This window comes from Hipposideros armiger, unplaced genomic scaffold (genome assembly GCF_001890085.2).
Source record: "Hipposideros armiger isolate ML-2016 unplaced genomic scaffold, ASM189008v1 scaffold_6, whole genome shotgun sequence".
NCBI classification, from domain to species: Eukaryota; Metazoa; Chordata; class Mammalia; order Chiroptera; family Hipposideridae; genus Hipposideros; species Hipposideros armiger.
Genome location: NW_017731356.1, coordinates 4,753,492 through 4,775,483, shown reverse-complemented (window position 1 = coordinate 4,775,483; position 21,992 = coordinate 4,753,492). Strand labels below are relative to the sequence as shown.

General features: G+C 40.0%; 1 protein-coding gene across 3 annotated transcripts; it reads right to left on the bottom strand.

Moving 5' to 3' along the window:
* DARS2 (aspartyl-tRNA synthetase 2, mitochondrial) lies at positions 1 to 21,992 on the bottom strand. 3 transcript variants are annotated; one of them, XM_019648181.1, is made up of 17 exons: positions 21,316 to 21,992; positions 20,301 to 20,400; positions 18,536 to 18,602; positions 16,924 to 17,025; positions 16,454 to 16,549; positions 14,758 to 14,881; positions 14,002 to 14,048; positions 13,245 to 13,351; positions 12,404 to 12,473; positions 11,527 to 11,676; positions 10,359 to 10,466; positions 9,218 to 9,280; positions 5,957 to 6,109; positions 3,879 to 4,097; positions 3,568 to 3,678; positions 2,005 to 2,080; positions 1 to 1,246 (listed from the first exon to the last, which is right to left on the bottom strand). In XM_019648181.1, exons 1-17 carry the CDS (start codon positions 21,434 to 21,436, stop codon positions 1,032 to 1,034), a joined length of 1,929 nt encoding a protein of 642 aa, XP_019503726.1. In that variant the 5' UTR covers positions 21,437 to 21,992; the 3' UTR covers positions 1 to 1,031. The 3 variants fall into 3 exon arrangements, with proteins under 3 accessions (XP_019503726.1, XP_019503719.1, XP_019503732.1); XM_019648174.1 differs by having other exon boundaries at positions 11,527 to 11,706; positions 21,316 to 21,991; XM_019648187.1 differs by lacking the exon at positions 16,454 to 16,549 and having other exon boundaries at positions 11,527 to 11,706.

Below are 21,992 nucleotides of genomic sequence, written 5' to 3'. Positions count from 1 at the left end.
TGTATGAATGCCTTGTTTTATTTAACCAAAGCCCAAGAGCATAAAACAGTCCCATCAGACTCATCTGACACATCTCTTTCCAACAAGGAGAAACTGTTCCCAAGACAAAGCTCCCTGGAAGCTAATAACTGTTGATGTTATAGCTGGCAGTTGCTTACCTGTTTTTAAAACTTGCAACATAGGATAAATCTAAATTCCTTAGCAGGTTGGAGATTGGATTTGAAATAAACTCAACTTCCTGTTTACAATTAGTTTGTCCATTTCAAAATCCTGGTTGTGTTGTTTTCAACTTTATTAGTAAATAGTTCCTTGATTTTTGTTTAATCTTAAACTATAAAATATGTAGCTACACCTGCATCTGTTTACAGGTGGATGGATAACCCTACGTTTGTATCATGCCTTACAGTTTCTCAAAGCATTTCTTTCACATTACCTGCCACACACAGTGTCTCCTGATTCTGGCAAGAAGAGGCCTGTGGAGCCTCCAGGGCAAACATGGTTTGCATTTCACACAAGCAGGAGGGATGTAACTTGCTCAAGGCGAAGCACTACGACTTGGTGACTTCCATTTCAGTGATTTTTTGCATTATATTATGCTGCTTCATGATATTACATTGATAGTTGAAATGTCACTGTCCACCTTAATTTATAGGATTCTCTCGATGAAGCTGCTTGAACTGATTCCTCCATCAGTTGACCAGTCCAAGGGGGCGGGCATTTTCTCTCATTTCACACATGATTCGATTACTTTTGTCCTAAGTGAACAACTTACTATCCAGGTACGGAAAACATGATTAGAAAACAGTCATGATATGACTGCCACACACCTCGCCAAGGAAAAAGAAAAAGTCCCAAACAAAAAAGTCCTCATAATGCATGTTTTCAAGTCAAAACTGGATATCTTCTATCTGTGTCTTCATTGTGAAGACTGTTGCCTGGCCTCTTTCCACCTAAATACTTGTCAGGTCTGTGGCAGAACCACGCATCAGATTCGAGCCTTGAGGAAGCAAAACAGGATGAGACTCAAAAGCTCAACTTTCTGGATGGTGTGGGTGATTCAATGAGTTCTTGTCTGCTTCTGAGTCAGTTGGCCAGGAGACCTGGATATGATAGGGCTTCAGTTCCTCAGGAGGGATAAAATCTGGGGCACCGCTCATGAGGTCGTGCCCCCGGAAGGATTTCGGGAAGGCTATGACATCTCTGATGCTCGGTGCTCCAGTGACAAGGCATATCAGTCTGTCTAATCCTGTGAGTAAGAGACAAAATTAACAGATGAACATGTCATCTAAGGCTGGGAGTGACTCAGTTTTTCTATAAAGTTGTAGGGAACTTTTAAATAAGAATCTTTGAACAAGTTGCAGCCAAGCATAGTTCCCTTCTTGTTAGGGAACTTTTGTTTGAGAGGTTCTTTTCTATTTCATTTTAGAAAAATACTCAGGACTAATGTTGACATGCCACTGGGGCTAACAGTGACAGCAGTCAATGAGTCCTTCGAAGGGCTCACTAAAGGTTGAATAAAATTAGGTGCTGTCCGAATAGTTTTCTTAAAGAGCACAGAAGGCCTCTGTTGTTGAGGGCCCATAATCTAGGTGAGCTCCCTAGAATTGCTCACTCTCTTCCTTGCCTGATAAAACCACCATGGCCATCAGAAGGGCGCTGGCAGGTTTCTGCATTCACAAGACGAACACTAGGCAGCAATGCTTTCCAGACTCCTGTCAATGTGTCTGAGCCTCAGGGATTTGGGCAATATTGACCTAAGACTGTGCAGTTTCATCCTATTAAAATCTTTCAAATGCAAATTATCAATGAAGTTTTATTTTTACAACTGGTAAAATGTTTTAAAAATATAGCATTGAAATGAAAACGCAAACTTAAGTTCTTGTAGAACCTTTGGCTCGCCCCTGCTTTCTTCACTTCTCCACCCACCCCCATCAGTGAAGGGCCCCAAATTGAGACATAACGAGATGCAATGAAATTTAGCTTGTAAAAGGGCAGACTGTTTACCTAAGGCAATTCCTCCATGAGGGGGCGCCCCGTGATCTAAAGCCTGGAGCAGGTGGGAGAGCAATTTCACATCTTCCTGAAATTCAAAAGACAATTCAACTTAAATACACACCTTGGGTCCGCTAAGTGCCAGCAGTATGCTTAGGTGCTAAAGGGAAAATAGAGTCTAAAAAGGACCTGAAGAGGTTTACAGTTTAGCATGAGAATGTGACACGTCACCGATATGAAACGTGGAGAAATGTAATGCAGCTGTGATTACACTGATAATGCAAACAGAGTAGTAAGACCCGGCAAGGATATGGAGGTGTGGGCTCCAAAAAGTAGGATGAAAGCAGGGAACCATCCTGTCACAGGGACCAAGGGAAGAGAACATTATTAGGAAGCAAGTGTCAATGCTGCTGGGGGAGAGAGGACGGCTTGAGGGTCAAGAACAGGCCACTGGATCTGATGACTGCACGGAACTTCTATGGGGCAATGCGTGGAGAAACACTGACGTGTGTCTGAAAATGGTTCTCTAACCAACCAGGCTACAGATCAGAATCAAGTAGGGAGCTTTTAAAGGACAAATGCCAAAGCTCTTTATTTTATTGGTGTGGGGTGCAGCTGCTTGTGCATTTTGTTTTCAGTGCCTTCCAAGTGATCCTGTTCTAATGTGTGGCAGGGCTGGGAACCACTGGTGTGTATGAAGCAGCAGAAGCAATGTATTCTCACTGACTCTTTTGAGACGCTTGACAATGAAAGGAATGAAAACATAGGCTGGCGAACTGGTGACTGGAGGCCTAGTCTTGGGGGAGAAAAGTTAGGGGAGTTCGCAGTGCCCCTAACACTAGAAGGGGGTCTGGTGTTTTGAGTTCTCCAATGCTGCTCCCAAAGTTCTGTCCCACCTCACACCTGGGAGTCAGCCCCACAAAGCGCTCTTTCAGGACCCGCCTGGCTTCATCCTGTCTTGCCTGGAGCCTAGCCTAGCCGTCCACGGAATCATCCAGCTGTAGCCTCTTAGCCTGCTTCTCTACAGACTTCCTTTCCAAACTCCCGATGACCCCACTCTCTTTCACTACAATCTACCCCCTTCCTCAAATACAACTAAAGTAGTGCCTGGTAAGTGATAAAAAGTCCTCTCACCCGCCTCTTTCTCTAGCGTTATCAGTGTTTTCAGTCACTTGGTCAGTTTTTGAGCAGTGTAGTGGTTAGGAGGATGGGACCTTGGGGTCAAGGGCCACCTGCCTGGACTCGAATCCTGGCTCTGCTTACTTTTATGCCGTGACTTTGGGCAAGTTCATTAATCTGCCTCAGTTTATTACCTGTAAAATGGGCAGAATAAGGGTATTTACCTCAAAAAGTGACTGAGAATTAAATGTGTCGATGCATATAAAGAACTTAAACAGTGCCTGGCACGTAGCAAGCACTAATAAACAGCTATCACCATTCACTTTTCCAAGGCTTACACTGAAGGTGGAGAGAGAAGCTGGCACTATTCTCTGTCTAGTGAGTCCTCCACTCATCACAAGCTTTAACAATCAGACAAATGTAGTGTGAAAAGGCCTGGGCAAAAGACGCTGTTACCTTCAGGACTGCTTCCAGGATGTGGTGCTGCAGCTGTGCCTCGTGTATCCGGATGGAACCACCTCCTACCTCACTGCCGTTTAAAACCAAGTCATAGTGTTGGCTGCGGGCCTAGGAGTCACAGACGGCGAGTTAGAGAAAATTCCTGGCTCTCGCTCCTCTGGGTAGAAGACACTGGAGCTACTTAGAGAACGTTAACTACTGACTCCCACCCGACCAGCTCTTCTGGGGCTTCCAGAAGGGGGTCAGACTGAAACCTGAAGCTCTCTGCCTTCGTTTCCCCGGTTTACCAGGAAGTACAGATAAGGTACCTTTTCGGGCTCGGAGTACAGGAGGTGGGTGTCACTGGGATGAGGAGCAGTAAACGGGTGGTGGGCTGACTCCAGCTCGCCGGGATTTTCCTCTTTGGGAAGGAAGAGTGGGAAATCCACCACCCAGAGGAAAGAGGACACAGCTGGGTCACGGAGCACCACTCCTCGTGCTTCTAGAAGGTCAGCACATTCCAGTCGTAATTTTCCCAACAAGGAGCACTGCAAAAGGAAGATATGAACAGCGAGTCAACCGCTGTGACAGAGTCAGCAGCACGTGGCACCACCTGGAGTCAAAAGCCAGGACATTCTTGGAGAAAGGATTAGCCAGTTAAGAGACATTCGAAGCTTCTCGGGAGACAGAGCTGAGGATGATCTGACTGCAACACGGTTGAGAACGATGGTCAGACTCAGCGACTGGGTGAGTATCTTCTAACGGTAACTGAGAACACAGGTTATCAGAGCTTGACTGACTTGGGTCTGCATCTCTGTTTGGCTACTGACTAATTTCTCGGCACCCTTTTCCATAGTAAAATGGAGATAAAAGTATCTGCTTCGAAAGACTTGTGACGATTCAGTGAGATCAAATATTAAGGTGCAACATGCATAGCAGCCATGACGGTTACTGTTTCCTCGCTGCTCCCTAAGGGCTGTGCAGAGGACCCGATGAGAGCCTGGCACAGTTAATGTTCTGCAGACGTTGGCTGTTATTAAAAAGGCAGTAGGATTAGAGGTTAACTTAGGAGTGTGACTTCTGAGGGCCGGCCGAGTGGCTCAGTTGGTTAAAAGCTTGCTCAAGAGTGTGAGCTCTGAGCAACAGGGTCCCCGGTTTGATTCACGGCCCAAGCTGAGCTGCCAACAGGATGGCTCAGCTAAAAATAAATAAATAAATAAATAAATAATTTAGGAGTGTGACTTCTGGAACCAGACTTCGAGGGTCAGAAAAAAATTTTGGCTCCTCCACTTCCCAGCTGTCTGTTTGAGCAAAATTTTAACCTTTGTGCCTCAGTGTTTTTATCTTTATCTACAATGGCAACAATATCAGTACTTCTCTCAACAGAGTTGGCATGAGGATTAAATGAATATACATACACAAAGTACAACAGTGCTGGGCAAACAGAAGTGCTTAATAAGTGCTAAGCATGATGCACGGGGCTTCGCTGGAAAAGGACACCTAGGAGAGGAAACATGCTCGGAGACGTGCACAGGGTGTCGCTTTGTGGCCTATTCTATCTCACATTTAAATATCCACATGGCACTTTCACTGTTACTATAAAGAAACCATCCTATACTACAAGAATGAATTTATGTCATGTTTGACCATTACAGTATATTTTCAGTGTTCATGTTTGACTTTTATACCACACTTTTTTGTTGTTGTTTAAAATTGGGGAACAGTGTGTTTTTCCAGGACCCATCAGCTCCAAGTAGTTGTTTCAATCTAGTTGTGGAGGGCGCAGCTCAGTGGCCCATGTGGGGATCGAACTGGAAACCTTGGTGTTATAGGCACTGCACTCTAACCACCTGAGCTAACCGGCTGTCCCTATACAATGATCTCTAAAGCTAGATGCAGTCTTCCATCCGTCTCCTGAAGAATGGTGACTCAGCCAGTGCATGGCAGCACTCAGCACCTCCCAGCTGCTGGAAAAAGGACCCTGCCAACAGCAAGCCAGGGCCAGGGTGGGCTGTCAGCCAGCCCAGCAGCCCTCCAGCAGTCTGGTCTGGCCCCCACATTTTCAGGAATGCATTATGTACAGAAGTTAGTGATGACCAGATTTTCTTAATCGGCAAAACCTCAAAAAAGAAACTATTTTTTCACAGTTGCCCCTAAGTGGCTTTCTTAATCAGAGCCAAATCCAATCTGTGTGAGCAGTGCCAGCGGAGGCTGGTAGCTGGTGTGAAAAACTCTAGTTTTTATACAGTGCATTATAAAGCACTGGAAGATATTCATTCATATAAAAATTCATGCAGAGCAGCTCCATTTTTTGGAATTAATAGCCCATTGCAAATCCGTGCTCTATACACGGAAGCGGCTTCCTTCAGCCTCCACAGCCCAGCCGCCTGAAGGGAGTTTTTCTTACTGCTCTCCTGTGCTCTCCAGCAGTCAGCAGGACCACGTCCTCCTCTTGGATCTCCATCTGTCTGGTTAGGCCCAATCCTTGCTCCTCCATTATGAAGTTAGCAACTGGAGAATTCCAGTTCTTATTGGCTTTCAGGAATACAGGTAAGACTTCCTGTGATACAGAAAAAGACTTATTCACATTTTTTTAAAAAGTGGCGTTGATTTATTTTTCTTATAGTACAAAGATTTATTGTTCCCAATAGAAGAGAACCTACATGAGGTTATCTCTAGTCCTTCCCTGAACCCCTTCAAAATGATACTAAAGGAGTTAAAAAAGTAATCTCATCATAATGAAAAAAAAAAAAAGAATGATGGGTGAGGAGGGATGTCATCGGATAAGAGATTTCTGCAAAGTTTTGGCAGGTTGCAAGTGAAGCGAATAGGAATGACTGAAGAAGCAAGATGAAGGAAGGTCTTGCCCAGAGAAGAGTGGAGCCGCCTCAGCACAGGAAGGAACTGATTTTACCTGGCAGGATCCTAGACACCCTCAGGACTCTTGAAGCTTTGGGTACCCAGGGTAATGGCTAACGCCCTACTGCTCACCTGAACCTAACCATTTACAAAGCTCTTCCAGGGGCCCTGTCCTCCCAACCAGCTTTTTAAATGCCTCATTCTTAAACATGTATAATCAACAATCGTTCCACAATGAAGAAACTCTGTAGTATTAAAAAACTCAAAGACACACAACCAAGATAAACAGAAAAAAGAACCCAAGTGGAAAGAGATAATTTAGGGACCAAAAGAGGGCTTGAACCTCAAAGACACTCAAAAAGAAATTTTATCAATGAAACCAGAATAAAATGCAATGAAAAGAAGCAAGAAAGAGCTACTGGAAAAAAAGATATGTTGCTAAAAAACCAAAAAACAAACACAAAAAACTCAGAAGAGTTGAAGAAATGTCCCAGAAAGAATAAAAAAAGACGGTATCATGGGAAAGGATACAGGAACAAAAGAGGCATACAAGTTACAAAAAGAGGCCCAGCATACAACTAAGAGAGAGCCCCAAAGGAGAGACTAGATGAGGTCAAACAGACAACAGAAGAACTTTGCACACTTGAAAGACATGAGCCCAGTGTACTCGAAGGCCACTTCAAGTATCAACACACTCCATGAAAGAGGACCTAAAGCTACACAAGTTGTAAATTCACACAAGCATCAGACTTCTCTTCAGTAACAGTAGATATAAGAAGAAAATAAAGCAATGCCTTCAACAAGCTAAAGATGTACTGTCTAATACAGTGGCCAGTCACATGCAGCTACTTAAATTTAAATTAAAATAAAATAAAAAATCCAATTCTTCAGGCATACAAGCTACATTTCAAGCATTCAGTAGCTACACGGACCACTGGCTACCATATTGGACGATGCAGCTGTGAAACATGTCCATATTACAGAAAGTTCTATCGGGCAATGCCGTTCTACCGGGGTGTGGCTGCCAATCCAGAATTTTATACTCAGAAAAATTACTAATCAAATGTGAGGATTTGAACATAACGACATGTTTAGACATGTAAGGATTCAGAAAGTTTCTCACATGCTTCCTTAGGAAGTTATCTGAGGACATACTCCAGCACAACCAAGAAAGAGGAGCAGCTGGGATCCGGAAAAGAGTGGCTTCAACTCAGAAGAGGAATAAGGTCCAGAAAGACAGCTGTGCGGACGGTACAGCGACCAGGTAAGGCCTGTGTGTGTGAGCCTCGTCTCTCACTGCAGAGGTTAACAGATCAAGTTTAAAATGGATAATAAGAATAAGGGCAGTATGTAGACATATTTCTGAAAACAGACACACTCTGGTATGGGACTGGAGCTAAAGCAAACACTGCATTTCATTATTAACCCATCTTTACTGTTTATTTTTACCATGTGCATGTACATATTGCTAAAAATAAACACTAAACAATTTAAGCCAAAGCAAGTTAAAAGCATTATTGAAAAAATAAGTAGTACCTGTTTCTTATATAAAAATTCAGAAAATTAGGGAAGTAACAGAGAAAAGAGGGGAAGAAAGAGTAGAAGAAAATATAATAATAGTCCCATCAACTATTGGCTGCCAAATTAACCTTCAAGCTTATTTCCTGATCCTGTGGTTCCTAGGTGTGGATTTCAAACACTAGTAAAATAAAAATAAACACAATTGGGAGAAAGAGGGTTGGCTGTTTTGAATTTTATCAAGAGCATAAAACAAACCCCAAATAATATCTACTATTACTATCATTTTATAAAAGGAAGAACACTTCTATAGAAAAAAAAATCAAGAAGGATAGTCCTTTAAATTCATTTAATTTTTTAAAAAACATCTTATATTTCCCTGACTTTTCCATTTTGCCTTGACCCATTTTGGAAATCACCATCCAATTTTTGTTTCTTATAGAAAAATCCCTTTGAAGTTGAGGTATGAGGCTTGGGGTGTGATGGTGGTAGAGGTGGGCAGTCCGTTTTCAATCCATAAATAGTGCGTTTACATGGTTATGGCCACTGCATATATAATTCTGTATTCTCCTTTTATTATGAACACTTTCCTCTTATCACAAACTTTTAGGAGACATAGTTTTAAAAAGAAACTTGAATATTAATTCTTTGGATTATACCTTAATTTATTTCATCGTTTCCATATGGTTTCATTTTATTCCTGTTATGAACAATATTGTGATGAGCATAAAATCTCCTCATATGTTGGATCCTTTCTTTAAAGTGTATCACAGAAAGTTACTGACTCAAAAACGCATGGCTATTTTTAAAGCTATTGATTCCAAAGTAGCCAAGGCAATTTACACGCCTGGTGACAATGTAAGACACCCATTTGCCACTCCTGCTGCTCCTGATTTTCGTTCCACCATTAACCAAGCCAAGAACACAAAATGTGTGTATCAAAGGTGTATTCAGAATTTTAATAAAGGGTACGGGAAGAACGAGGAATACAGGCTCCTGCCATACTGTGCTGAAACCTTGGGCTCATGGGGCTCTAGGAATTGTCCTAACTGGATTCAAGTACCATTGTTTATTTTAAAAGGGTATGGTTGAGCTTTCATGTTCTGATTAGTCGTGAACTCAACTGTCTAAGGGGTGAGATTAAGTTAAAAAACAAAAAGAGGAAAAGTATAAGAATGATCTGAAATATCAAGACCCTCAACACTAATGATAATAAGAGCTCAAGCAATTATTAGTTATAAATATTGAATCCCTAAAAGACAGGAAAAAACTGCTCTAATTAACTCCTTACCTGATTAAAACGATCAGCTGCAAATTTTCTAATGGACTCAATGTCTTTCCTTTTGAAGTATTTCTGGTGAAAGAAAATCAAAGTAAACTCACCAATATGACACTTAGCTTCATAAACATGTTTATGATCAAATGGGATACAAATATAGTTTGTGCCTTTCCATCACAATAGGATTCAATAAAAATGTAATTCCTGCTGCCAAATGACAGCATTTTTAAGCTTGTTACAGGGCTTATTTTTTTCCAATTATGCAGGTCTCATTAGTAATCGCTGTGAGTGTATTTCATTCAATATAGGATAAAGGTTCAAAATGAATCTTTACAACTGAATTGTGAAAGAAAAAATAACTTTCAGATCAATAAGATGATTCAGAATTTGCTTATGTCAAGACTCCTTAAAATTCTTGAACTTTTTCTAAATTATTTCAATGTCTTTTTGAGACACTATCATCATAACTAATATTCATGGGGCACTTAACTAGCTCTGGAAGATACAAAAAGGTGGGAACAGGGTTTCCAACCCAGCAGTTCTTATAACCTACTTGGGGAAAGATGGACATCCTCAGATTGGAGGAAACAATATAAGCAGCATATGTTATACTGAGCTTAGCTGAGTACACTCACTGTGTCTGGACAGGAGCATGGACACCAAATTACTTTCCACCGAACATATGAAGTGAATAAAATGAGACTGAATTCTTATCCCCATTTTGAATATACTTAATATGCTTATATACCCGAATGAGTAGCCTTTCAAAATTGTCATCGTTTTCAAAAACCAACATACAAGGGTAAGACTGGGGTAAGACGAGCCTTTGGACAAACTGAGGCTGGAGGCAGAATGTGAATACTATTTCTTTTATGGTCATCACTGGTGGAAATGACCCCAAACAAAGCAAAGGAGTACTCCATAGCATTGTTCAGAGGGGAAAAAAAAAGCTCTAGATCTTGAGTGTAAACTCACATCCATAAGGTTTGATTGCTCTCTACTTACATATAGTTTCAGGGACACTGTTAGACTTGATATAAACATATATAATCTCATTTAAAGGGAATTGTTCTTTCTGAAGTTTAAATGCACCTATGCTGACCATACTTCCCAAACATATGTTCTAGAAATTCCAGAACTGGGCTTCGCTTACCGCTCCGCCGGGGACACGTATGGCTTTGATGGCTCCCCCAGGTTTACTCAGTGCATCCCGAAGAAATCCAACCTCTGTGTTTCTGAACACATCGCTGATATCTACAATCTGGCAAATGGGTCAAAAGCAAGGTAACTGAACGTGAAGTCATTTTTATCTCAAAACATTGTACAAACAAGATTTTAGAGAAGAAAGCAGACCTTGTTAACATTTATAGCATGCATTCCATTCATAGAGCAGTTACCATGGGTTGGGCACCATGACAGGTGTTAATGTACTAATGTAGTATTCACTAATTTCATCCGTAAAACAAGAGTGTGAGGTAGGCACTCTTATTTCCCCATTTAATAAATGAGGAAACCAAGGCACAGAAAAGGAAATAACCTGCTCAAGATGACACAGCTAGTAAGTCGCAGAGCCAGAATGTAAGCTAGGCCGTCTGACTCTAGAACCACTAGTCCATATTACAGAAGAAGAAACAAAGAGCGGAAAGTTGGCAGCTGTGAGTGGGCAGTTACGACTTTGTGTATTGCATTTTTTCATTCTAAGAACTGAGCACTGCCTATTCACAGGCCTGGCAGAACTCAATTTCTAGGGAAATTGCAGTGAGAACAGATCCAGAACTGTCACCAGCATCACAGACAGAGGGCTGTTGCTCTCTAGAGCAGATGAGAGGCTCGCTAATGGGAACTGCTCCGTTTACACTCCACCCTTACCCTTAGTTAAACATGCATGGACCTTAATCATTCGAATAACCATTTCCATGTTTGAGCTCTTTGAAGACCAAGGGAAAAAGAATAACTCTTAATCATTTGCCTTCCAAGAGCCATTTTAGCTTAAGAAAAATAGAAGAGGAAAGAATAGGGTTTTTTCCTTTCAAGTTACCATTCATGCTCATATGATTAATAACTTGTCAGTCATAAAAAGTTTATAGCAAGAGCCTTGCTCTTGGAAATGGGTCTTGGAATACAGCAGGTAGAAACGAGGATTGTGGTGCTAACACAGTATTATCCTCTCCTGCTGTAGCTTCATAACAACAAAAGAAGCTAAAGTAACAACAAAAAAATATGAGAAACAGTGTGTGTAACTGGTTGTAGATTTCAAAGTGGTTCAAAAGACTGCAGGACTATTTAGAGGCAGAGGCCTGGAAAGGTGACAAGAAAAGTACCTTCATCCCAAAGCGAGTGTCAGGCTTATCAGTTCCATAGCTGGCCAATGCCTCAGCAAAAGTCATAGAAGGAAAAGGAACTCCCAAAGGGCCTTTATCATCAGGCCAGGAATACTGGAGCAAACCCTCAATTAGTCTCTGGATCCCGGTCTGGTCTACAAAAGACATCTCTATGTCAATCTGAAACCAAATAACATGTGGAAACTAACTTGAACAGCCACAATATTAATAGATACACATTTATGTATTTCTCTGGTTTCAAGTTACCATAGGATTCTGTACATAATACATGGGAGGGGGGATAAATATTATTGTACATCTGTTTTATGTCAGGTACTCTGCTAATGCTTCAAATATATCAACCTGTTTAGTTCCCATGACTATCTCATGGTTAAGGCTCAGAGAGGCTACAGTAACTTGGTCTGTACGTGTATTTAGTAAGTAGTAAAGCTACATTTGATCCCAGGTCAGTCTACCTTCAGAGCTTATGGTTTTTGTGCTTCACCACACTGATTAATATGCTATCATACAGAAATTAAATCATAATAGTTCTGGTGAGCCCACAGGATTAGAGAAATAGATTAAATATCAATATACAGAATTGTTGGTTCTTAAAGCAGAAGAGATGTTTTGAGAACTTAATTGCATCGTGACCATTAAAACACTAGGAATCTCTGGCATTCCTTATGCCGTATAAAAAGGACACATTAAATAGATAAAAAATTACATAATGCCTCAACTTCAGGTTAGTTTCATTAACTATCTGGTGGATAAAATGCAATGAGAAGTAAAGTACATGTAATTACTGTCTGGGCCTGGAAATATTTGGCCATGGCAAGGCTGAATCAGTAAGAGACGAGTGACTATAACCTAATACCTGAGTGAACTCGGGCTGTCTGTCTGGTCTCGAACCTTCATCGCGGTAACATCGGGCAACCTGAAAATATCTACAATTGAAAACTAGCATTAATTGAGTCATGATTCTAGGAAGACATACATCCTTTTCCACAAAAGTTCAGGGCAATGCAGCTATGAAATACATTACTAATGATACCTAAAAGACATAAAAATTTAAAAATCCTTCGTGATGCTCTAATCAGATACGTAGCTGACCCATGAGAACTGAAGTATACATTGCTTTAGAAATAGACAAGGGCACCTTTGGCTCTTCACATATTAGGCTGGCGTGCAAGGCGCTCCATGCTTCTTTCTGCACTGTTTAGCTTTGGCCAATTGGAATACGTGTTGCTCCGTAAGTACACTTGAGCTTTCCTGAGCTCTGCCATCCCACTCATCTTCATCTGCTGAAATGCAGCTCTATCCCAGAAGGCCTTGCTCAGAAGGTTTTTTATAATATTTCCCCAGACAACATAATTTCAAACCTTAATACCTACTTCACAACTCTCAATGCACTTATTTCTGGTTTATATCACAGTTGGTTTTATTATCCTATTCTGTTTTACTAGCTTTATTAACTCCTTGAGAACAAAACCCATTCTTTCTTGTTTTGAATTCCCTGCTATGTGCCAGCATAGAGCTCTGCACATGGTGGCCACTCAATACATCTTTACTAAATAATGACAACAGACGTTTAGGGCATTTTGCAAGTATTTTCCAAATTCTCCATTTTCTAACCTTCTTTTAAGGGATCAGACAATTTTTTCCTGTCCCCCTCCCCTTTCCTTTTCTGAACAATTACTAGCATAAAGAAAGCTCACCTGTCTATACCACCAACCATCAGAAGCTGCTTAAACTGTTGAGGACTCTGAGGGAGAGAATAGAACTTCCCAGGTTCCCTGGATGGTATTACAAACTCTTTTGCACCCTTTTAATGAGAGAGAGGGAGAGCAGAGATAGTATTTAAAAAAAAAACACAATCCTAAGAACTGGTGCAAGTTGATACTTCAGCTCATCAATGAAATTAACAGCAAAGTCCCCACAATGACAGATCATCTCTTGCTCATCTTTTAGTGCCCCAAAAAGCTTGCACATAGTAGGCATTAAATAACATTTGGATATTGTAGGTATTAAGTGAATGTTTGTTGAAAGGAATTCCCAATTCTGTTACTAGCTAAAAGAATTTTGTGCATCAGTTCCTATTCAAGTATTTCCTAACTGCTTTTCTAAATTATAGTTTTATAAGTCCATAGGTTGTGTAAATAGATTAAATATCAAGGTTTAGAAATGTCAGTTCTTAAATGAACAATGGATTTATGTTAAAGGAACCAATTCATTATTGATTTGCATCTATAATCTATAAACCTCAAGGGAAAGAAAACTCATGTAGAATAAAAGGATTCTGACTCAAAATACTGACCCATAAAATTTTCTCAACTCTTAAAAAAACATAGTTAACGTGTCTGTTCAGAGGCAGTAAAATAAATAAAAGAAATACAACTAAGTGACTATAAAAACAAAGTGGTCAGTTTCATAATGAATAGGACATTAGTAGACTGATTTAAGGAATACACATACCCCTGGAGTCCTCTTAAACAGTGTTGGTGTCTCTACATCCACAAACCCTAAAAAGAGAGAAACATCTGAATTTAGCAGATAGGAATTTGTCAAATAGAATGTCTGTGATACAGTCCAGCAAATCTGAGGTTTCCCTTTAATTAAGAATTTCGACTAAAATAAGTTACCAAGCCTACAGATGCTGGTTTCTACAAACCCAAGAAGGAAGCTGAAGATTTTCCTAAAATCCTATTCTGTTCCTAAAGCTGATAATTTTGTCATGAAATAATTCTAACTATTTGATGGATTCTTGTCTACTAAACTGTTCTGGTTTTCTAAATGTTCTGCTAGTAGAGTAAAAAGAACACAAATATAGTAGGAAAAACCCTAGCACTGCTTAAAGAGTCTAGTTTAATTCACGTGACATTTCTGAGCTCACAACAAATGATATATAAACATGATAATGAATTAAAAATATATATACCTAACAACCCAACAGTGGTCCCACCTTCACTGGTGATGGGAAATACTTAATGTAACTTAAAAGGCACAATCACCTTTAAAAGGCTGTATTTGTGACCCAGTTGGGAACTAAATTGTACTCTAGGACAAAACCCCTAGATATTAACCTTCAAAAACTGCTTTACACATTAAGTGAATGCCACACCTCTGGCAACATCTGACCCAATGATGCTAAAGAAAGGATACAGTAGAACTGCAGAATAAAACAGAAGCAATGCTGAAGAGCTCCCAAGAGCTCGGAGGCATCCTCCTTACCGTGTAGATTACAGAGATATTCCCGCATTTTCATGACCATCTGGGACCTCAGCCGCAGGTTATACTGCATTTGGAAACTACGCAAGTCTAAGTAGCGATACTGCAAACGAAGAGCTTCTGTTTTCTAAACAAAGGTAAAGATTTTTATGTTTAAATATTTTTCCAATATTAAAAAGATACTAACTTTGGATACAGAGTTTGAATATCCAAAAACTTTAGCTCTATCTTAAGCTTCTAGCATTTGTGTAAATACTGCCATCCTTAATTCCTAAAATATCCAAGTTTGTTACTAGTACAGATTTTACATTTGTTACTACTCGTCAGTGTTAGCATCACCCTTCACCGATTGAAATTTGTCTACCTTACTAAACATGTATCCATTCACGTTGGCCTGTAGTTGAGTCTTGATTTTAAAGATCTTTTAAAAATATACACTGGAGTCAAAAACAGGTATGACTTTATCACCTGACTGGGACTCCAAGTGTAAGAAATGCAAGGGGACAGCAGAGGACTCTGCATGGCTGTCCTAATAGGAACACAGTGCGGTTTGCTTATTCTCAAGGCTGTAAACCTCTGCATCCCTCTTTGTGCTGACTTTTAAAAAAAAAGTAATTTCTAGCTGCTTTTCTAAGTCAAACTATAGTTATATAAGTCTGTAGATTGTATAAGTAATTATCAAGGTTTAATTTGAGTAAACTCCAGACCTTTCCCTGGAATAGCTTATTTCTTTGATACTCGAAGTAGAAGAGCTGTCACTTCTCTTTCTGAAATCTTAACTGTGTATTTCCTTTTTTTCCCCCACAAAAAGGTCAGCTCTAATTATATTGTTTTTTCTAATTAAAAGATTAGTATTGGGAACTTAAGTATTGGGATCTTACATGTAAGACTAAGTGACTTTGCAGTTAATTTAAAAATCCCTTTATAGATCAGTTTACAAATTAGGACTGTGCAGGCGTATAACTTGATAATTGTGCCAAAGCTAAAAATTACCTGGGCGCATTTACCCAGTGCTATCTAGCTTCATCAACCCTTCAAACTTTGCTAAAGAGCATCCTAAATTACAGTAATCATATTTCTATGCTTGGGAAGTCAAGCCAACCTCTTATCACTGTTAGAGGCTTAATAGACGCAGGATCTTCTATGCCATTTGGCCATTTCCAACCTAGACTTCAATTTCTTTTCAAAATGTAAAACAATAACAGCAAAAAAAGTCAACAAAATAACACCCCAAGTCTTAAAGACAGAACCATGTTTCCTTTTTTTTTTTTTTTTTTTTTTTTTTTGGGGAATTGGGATAAGGGGAACAGACAAGTTGCTTGTCCTTTTTAGCTGAGCCATCCTGCCACCTGTTGGCAGCTCAGCTCAGGTGGGACTCGAACCGCTGTTGCTCAGAGCTCACATTCTTGAGTGAGCTCTTAACCAACTGAGCCACCCAGCCAGCCCTAAGACAGAACCATGTTTCATTCAAGCTGTCTGAAAAAACAGTCTAGGTGTTTCAGAACTGCAAGCTTAATGAATTGTTACCATTTATGAACAGTTTGCCAAGAAATTTTATATCTAACAGAACAATTCATGATATATCTGTAACAAAATGCTTTGTGTTCTAGAAGTTAAAGCTTTCTTTAAAAAACTCTGAGAACACTTCACTGGTCATCAACAGATTCTAGATTATTCTATTAATAAAGGGGGATGGCACCTTTACAAAGTCCTTAATTTCAAAGGGCAGCTTCTTGCAGGAATTCAGAAGTTCAGCTGTCTTAACCTTGATTTCAATCTCACCTGTTGCCATTTTCTTAAAGAGAAACAGAGAAAAGACCTATTTTCAAAATCACTCATCAGGATGCAGTGAACATTTGTAAAACACATGACTTATTTACATATGTAAAGTGCACGGTGCTTATAGTTTAAATGTCTATGCATGATTTTGACATTCTTATGCATATTGTGGCTGGTGTGACTCATTGTTAACAAATGTTTTAATGCGCATATTTATATAGGCGTGTGTGTCTGTAGTGAAGATCTTGAAATCTAAGTTCATTCATAGAATTCACAGAACTTTAGTGTCTCATGTCCAGTAGGTGCTCAGCCTGTGTTGCCTGAATGTGTAGACAGACAGTGCGAATGGATGTAGGTAAAATTCACCTAAACAGTGTCGAAGGTACTCACTGGGTTCTCTTGTCCTGGAGGTCGGGAAATTACTGTCCCAGACACTTTCACCACAGATTCCACGGGGGCTTCACATAAAATCTTCTTCACAGAAGCGGCCGACTACAAAGTAAGAGGGGAAAACAGTTCCAGAAAACAAATGAGGTTAAGGCAATCTGTAGTAACTAGTCTATGGCTTAGAAAAATGTGAGTACTCATATAGCTTAACTGCCATAATACTGGCGCTGCCATTAATGACTTTATTAAATAATTTGGTAAATTGTACCCCCATTTTGACTCCATTTAATACAGCAAGTCAAACTCTTAGTTAAGAGTTTGAAGTTTTTTTCCTTAAAGGAAAATAAGGAGAACGATTAATGCAAAAAAGTCCCACATACTTTAAAGGCAGAACTGTCTCAGGGTTAGTCTTAGGGGCGGTTAAATCCAGGGGCATAATGGGGTCCAGAGGGAAAAGAGCTCTCCTGGGTTAGCTACGTTCCTCTCTAGACCCTGACCCCTGGAAGATAATTCACCACTCTGTACTTCTCTCAAACACTAAGAGCTGAGTAAATTATATTTTTCCTAGGCATACAGGCATTTGTAAATATCACCACAGTAGACACAAATGTCACCCAATAATCACGAGACTTTTAAAAATTTCAATGGTAATTATGTTTTGAGCAGGAAGTACCTTCACATGGCTCAAAATTCAGAGTACAAATAGATACACAGTGAAAATCTCCCCCCTATCCTCATCCTCCAGGCCCTTAGCTCCCTTCCCCAGAGGCACCCCGTGTTACTAGATACTCCAGGGACATGCCCCAAGATACACACACACGTACCCCCTTTTCAATACAGATAATAGCACTCTGCATACTCTCTTGTATCCCGTTTTTTCCATCTAACAACATACTTGGTTTTTTCCCTGATGTTAGTACTTAATGAGCTTCTTTAATCTTATTTCTGTGGCCGTAAGGATGTACAATTTTTTATACCAGTCTCTTATTGGGGAACATCTAGGTTCCCAATTTATTTTTCCTATTAAAAATAATCCTGCAATGAATAACCTTGTATTTAAGTCACTTTGTATTTGTGTAAGTCTAGGTGTAAGATAATTGTAAGATAATTGTCTAAAAGGGGAGGGAATGGTTCCAAGTGTATATGCGTTTTTAATTCTGATACTGCCAAATTGCCCTTTACAGAGTTAGTGCCAATCTGCACCACTCCTGGAAAGTATGGGCGCTTGTGTTCCCAAACAGTGTGCTGTCAATCCAGTTTGTTAAAATAACAATTCGGTGTAGTTATAATTCACAGTTCTCTATGAGTGGGGTTGGACATATTTTCAGATGACTATAAGCCATTTATATTTTCTTTCCTGTATTTTATGTTCATATCCTGGTTTCATATTTCTACTGGGTCACTGTTTTTTAAATTGACTTGTAGTAGCCTTTTAAATAGAGAAATTAGCCCTTTGTATTTGATGTGCTCAATAACAAACATTTATATAGGTGTGTATGTCTTAATATTGCTTATATGTTTTGTTTTCATTAACTTCTGAATTTCAAACCTCAAACATACTTAGCTTACTCTAACCACAGCATCAAAGATGCTTTCAGTCTAGGAAACGTATTACCTCATCCTGGGGAATGACAACTTGAACAAGTCCGTGGAAATCTCTTAGGACCAGGAAGATGTTTTGCCTGATTAATGAAGAAAATGAACATGTTACAATAAAATCTGAGTCCCGAATTTAAGCAAGCAAAACACATTAAACAAGCAAAAGACCTGTACAATTTCTCACATTCTTTTTTTATAATAATGAAGTGATCTCATTAGCTACAGTCACAAAATTTTCTATGTTGCTTATTAATGAAAAAAAGACTTTTCATTTTCAATTTCAATTTTTATTGGCTATATATACAGCTTACTAATGTTATTTAGGTGGCTTACTAATGAAAAGGAACATTTAAAATTTTTAAAAATTTTTATTGGCTTAAGTCTTTATAAGAAAATTTTATTAAATTTGGAAACTTTCCACATATTAAAATCCAAGATAATACTTAAAGGTATTAGAAACCTCTGATTGGTGATTTTTGAAATATAGCAATATAAAGTCTTTTCCTAAAAAAAGATATAATCTAAATTTTCTAGGAGTCCAACTACTAATTTAATACCTCCATAACCCATCAAAAGTTCTCCCAACTCCCAACATTTTAGTATTCAACCTACATTTCTCATACTTTCCTTAATACCAAGAAGAGATTCAGAAAGCCTCCTGAGATTTTGAGTTGAGAAGATAAAGTCAACAAATTTATGGGTTAAATATCCATCCATTTTGGACATGTGCTTTAGAAAGGTCACACAATCTATGTACTTTGGATCTCTTCATTGTGAATTAGTGTACAATTCAGACATGTTCTGGAATGAACAGAGATGAACAACAACAAAAAAATGGGCTCTAATCTTAAGGAATCATTGTTCTCCACCTAAATTTAGAACAAAATAAGCTTTTTCATGCTCTTGAAGCTTACCAGCTTACCCACTCCCAATTATTGGTCCTACAAACTGTTAAAACACAAATTTTAGCTTCAATGGTTGAAAGTCTTTTTAAAAGAAAGGGTTTATTAGGCCATTGCTAGCCAAAAAATAAAATAAAATAAAATAAAGACTAGTCTTGGGGCACGAAGTGTAAACCACCCGCAGCAGCACAGCTAGGTAGGAAAGACAACATGTCCATTATCGCGGAGTTTTGCAAGTATTTTTACACATCAAGTAGGGGGAAGAAAGATATAAGCCATTATGAAAGAATTTACATTAGCTATAGACAAAGAAAATGGGAGAAGGTGAAGAGGACTAGTTGGGGGATAGGCACAGAATCCATAAAAACTAATGAATAAACAAGAAGCAGAGGCTTCTGTTTATTCAGTGCCTGGCTATTCATTCTTTTTAGATAATCTTGGAAATTCACCTGGAAGTTGATTAATAATTCCAACATACACTAAGGAGTGTGACCAGTCTTTTGTTGGTTTTGAACTACAGTGGTTAACAGAGTAACCCCTTTTGGTTTCTTCCTTCCACCGTCCAGTCTGCTGTAATTTAATATGGGATGTCTCAGAATTTTTTCCTTGTCAGGACTCTTCAATCTTGGTAAGCCAAGGGACATTCCAGTCCACTGGTGGATCACACTTCATTATTATACCCTTCAACAGATGTTACTGGTACTTACTGAGTGACACTATTTGGGTCTTTCAAAACAAGACTGAAAAACCAATGAATTCTAAGAATCTTGCAGGAGTCGCAAAGCTTTTCTTCTTCTGATTGGTTGAAAATGAATGAAGGTTTGGAATTGCCTTAGGAAAACAACACCATGCATTTTTAAACCATCTGCCTCAATTTACCTTCGGTATTGAATCCATCCACACAAGGTGACTTCTTGGCCTAAGTGAGAAGACCGCAACTCACCACACGTCTTGGTCCGGGCAACAAAGCTACTGAATTCTTCAAAAAAGAAAAGAAAAAAAAAAAAAGCAAGATTATATATGTCATTTGCAAACTACTTAAAAATAAAGACTCACATCACATCATTTTAGGCCTTTCACGTCGATGGATAAAATTTATAAAGTAAGTCAAAGTATGTCATTTGCTTCAATCACTTCAATTTACCTGGAAATATGTCAAAAGCCAAGAGAATAACTGTCTTCATGTAAATTTTTGCCTTAGGTTAGGAAACCTGATTTTTTTGATCACCTAGCATTTGCATTGACCAAAAGTTACCCTATTCTTAGTAGGGCACATTTCTTCCCAAATGAAATAGGATCTCAGGAATCACAGAAATGTGATGGTGCAGTCGCTAGCTTAAGTGTGAATCTAGAGCAGTGGTTCTCAACCTGTGGGTCACGACCTCTTTGGGGGTCTAACGACTCTTTCACAGGGGTCGCCTAAGACCATCGGAAAACAAAAAGATATTTACATTACGATTCATAACAGTAGCAGAATTAGTTATAGAGTAGCAACAAAAATAATTTTATGGTTGGGGGTCACCACAACATGAGGAACTGTATTAAGGGGTCGCCGCATTAGGAAGGTTGAGAACCGCTGATCTAGAGTGAAACAGTCATGCGTACGCTGAGAATACACGAAAGTATTCTCAAGTGTGAACGGATTCTTTTGGCTTAGTGGTGGCATCAACTAAAAGGAGAATAGCCTATCTATGTGGCCCCTTTACTTGTCTTTTTAAACTCCAGGAAAAAAAAACTACATTACAAGCAATGAAGAGGATGAATGATCTGCTTCTACACATAAGGCCATCCAGTTAAGACGGGAGGCAAAAGGGAGTAAGAGAGTCCTCTGGCTGTGGAGTGGAGGACAGGAGGCAGTGCTGTTCCAAGGACAAGAGCTGTTCACTGCGATCACCTGGAATTCTCCTCTGTGAACTCAGCACCAGACTTCTGGAGAAAGAACCCCAGATCAGCCGGTTGACCCTTCCGGTGGGTGTGACTACACCCGGGTTTAGCAGCTTTAACCAACAGAACATGTTGGAGCCGCAGGATGGCGAGAGACGCTCACGAAGCCCGCACTGCCGGTGTTGGATGGTGGTCGAGTCAGTTTTGGAAATGCACACAAATCCCTCAAAATGCTGGCACTTTCCCACTCTCTTCGGTATTTAAACCCTTCTCCGCTGAACGTTCAAGTACACGTGTCTGAAAATTAGATCGATCGGCCAGGTCTTTGGGGCCCTTGGGGGGTGGGTAGGTTTGCATCAGTTTCCACTTATGTCAACAAACACAGCCGCGGCTCGAAGCGTGAGAACGACCCCACGGCAGCGCAAGGCGGGACCCCGCGAGCGCGCAGGCACCGAAGGGGCCTGTCATCAGACGCACGCCCTTCTCTTCCTTCCACGCGTCCCCGGAGGTTCCCGCGGGCAGAACCGGAAAACAAGAGGAACTCGGACTCTCGCGTTTCAAAGCTCCCAGACCTGGCGGCCAACCTCAGATCTTCAGAAAGAGGAAGGAGGGCAAATCCAAAACGTCCTGAGGGCCCGAACCCACGAAGAGATGGCCGGGCGGCGGTGGCGGGGAATCCAGCGCTCC

Excerpts from the sequence above, each read along its gene's own strand:
- DARS2 (XM_019648174.1), bottom strand. The coding sequence starts at position 21,436 with ATGTTCTGTTGGTTAAAGCTGCTAAACCCGGGTGTAGTCACACCCACC. Across the intron at positions 20,401-21,315 it reads TTCACAGAGGAGAATTCCAG|AATTCAGTAGCTTTGTTGCC; the intron begins GTGATCGCAGTG and ends TCTTTTTTGAAG. Across the intron at positions 14,882-16,453 it reads AAATTAAGGACTTTGTAAAG|AAAACAGAAGCTCTTCGTTT; the intron begins GTGCCATCCCCC and ends ACCTTTGTTTAG.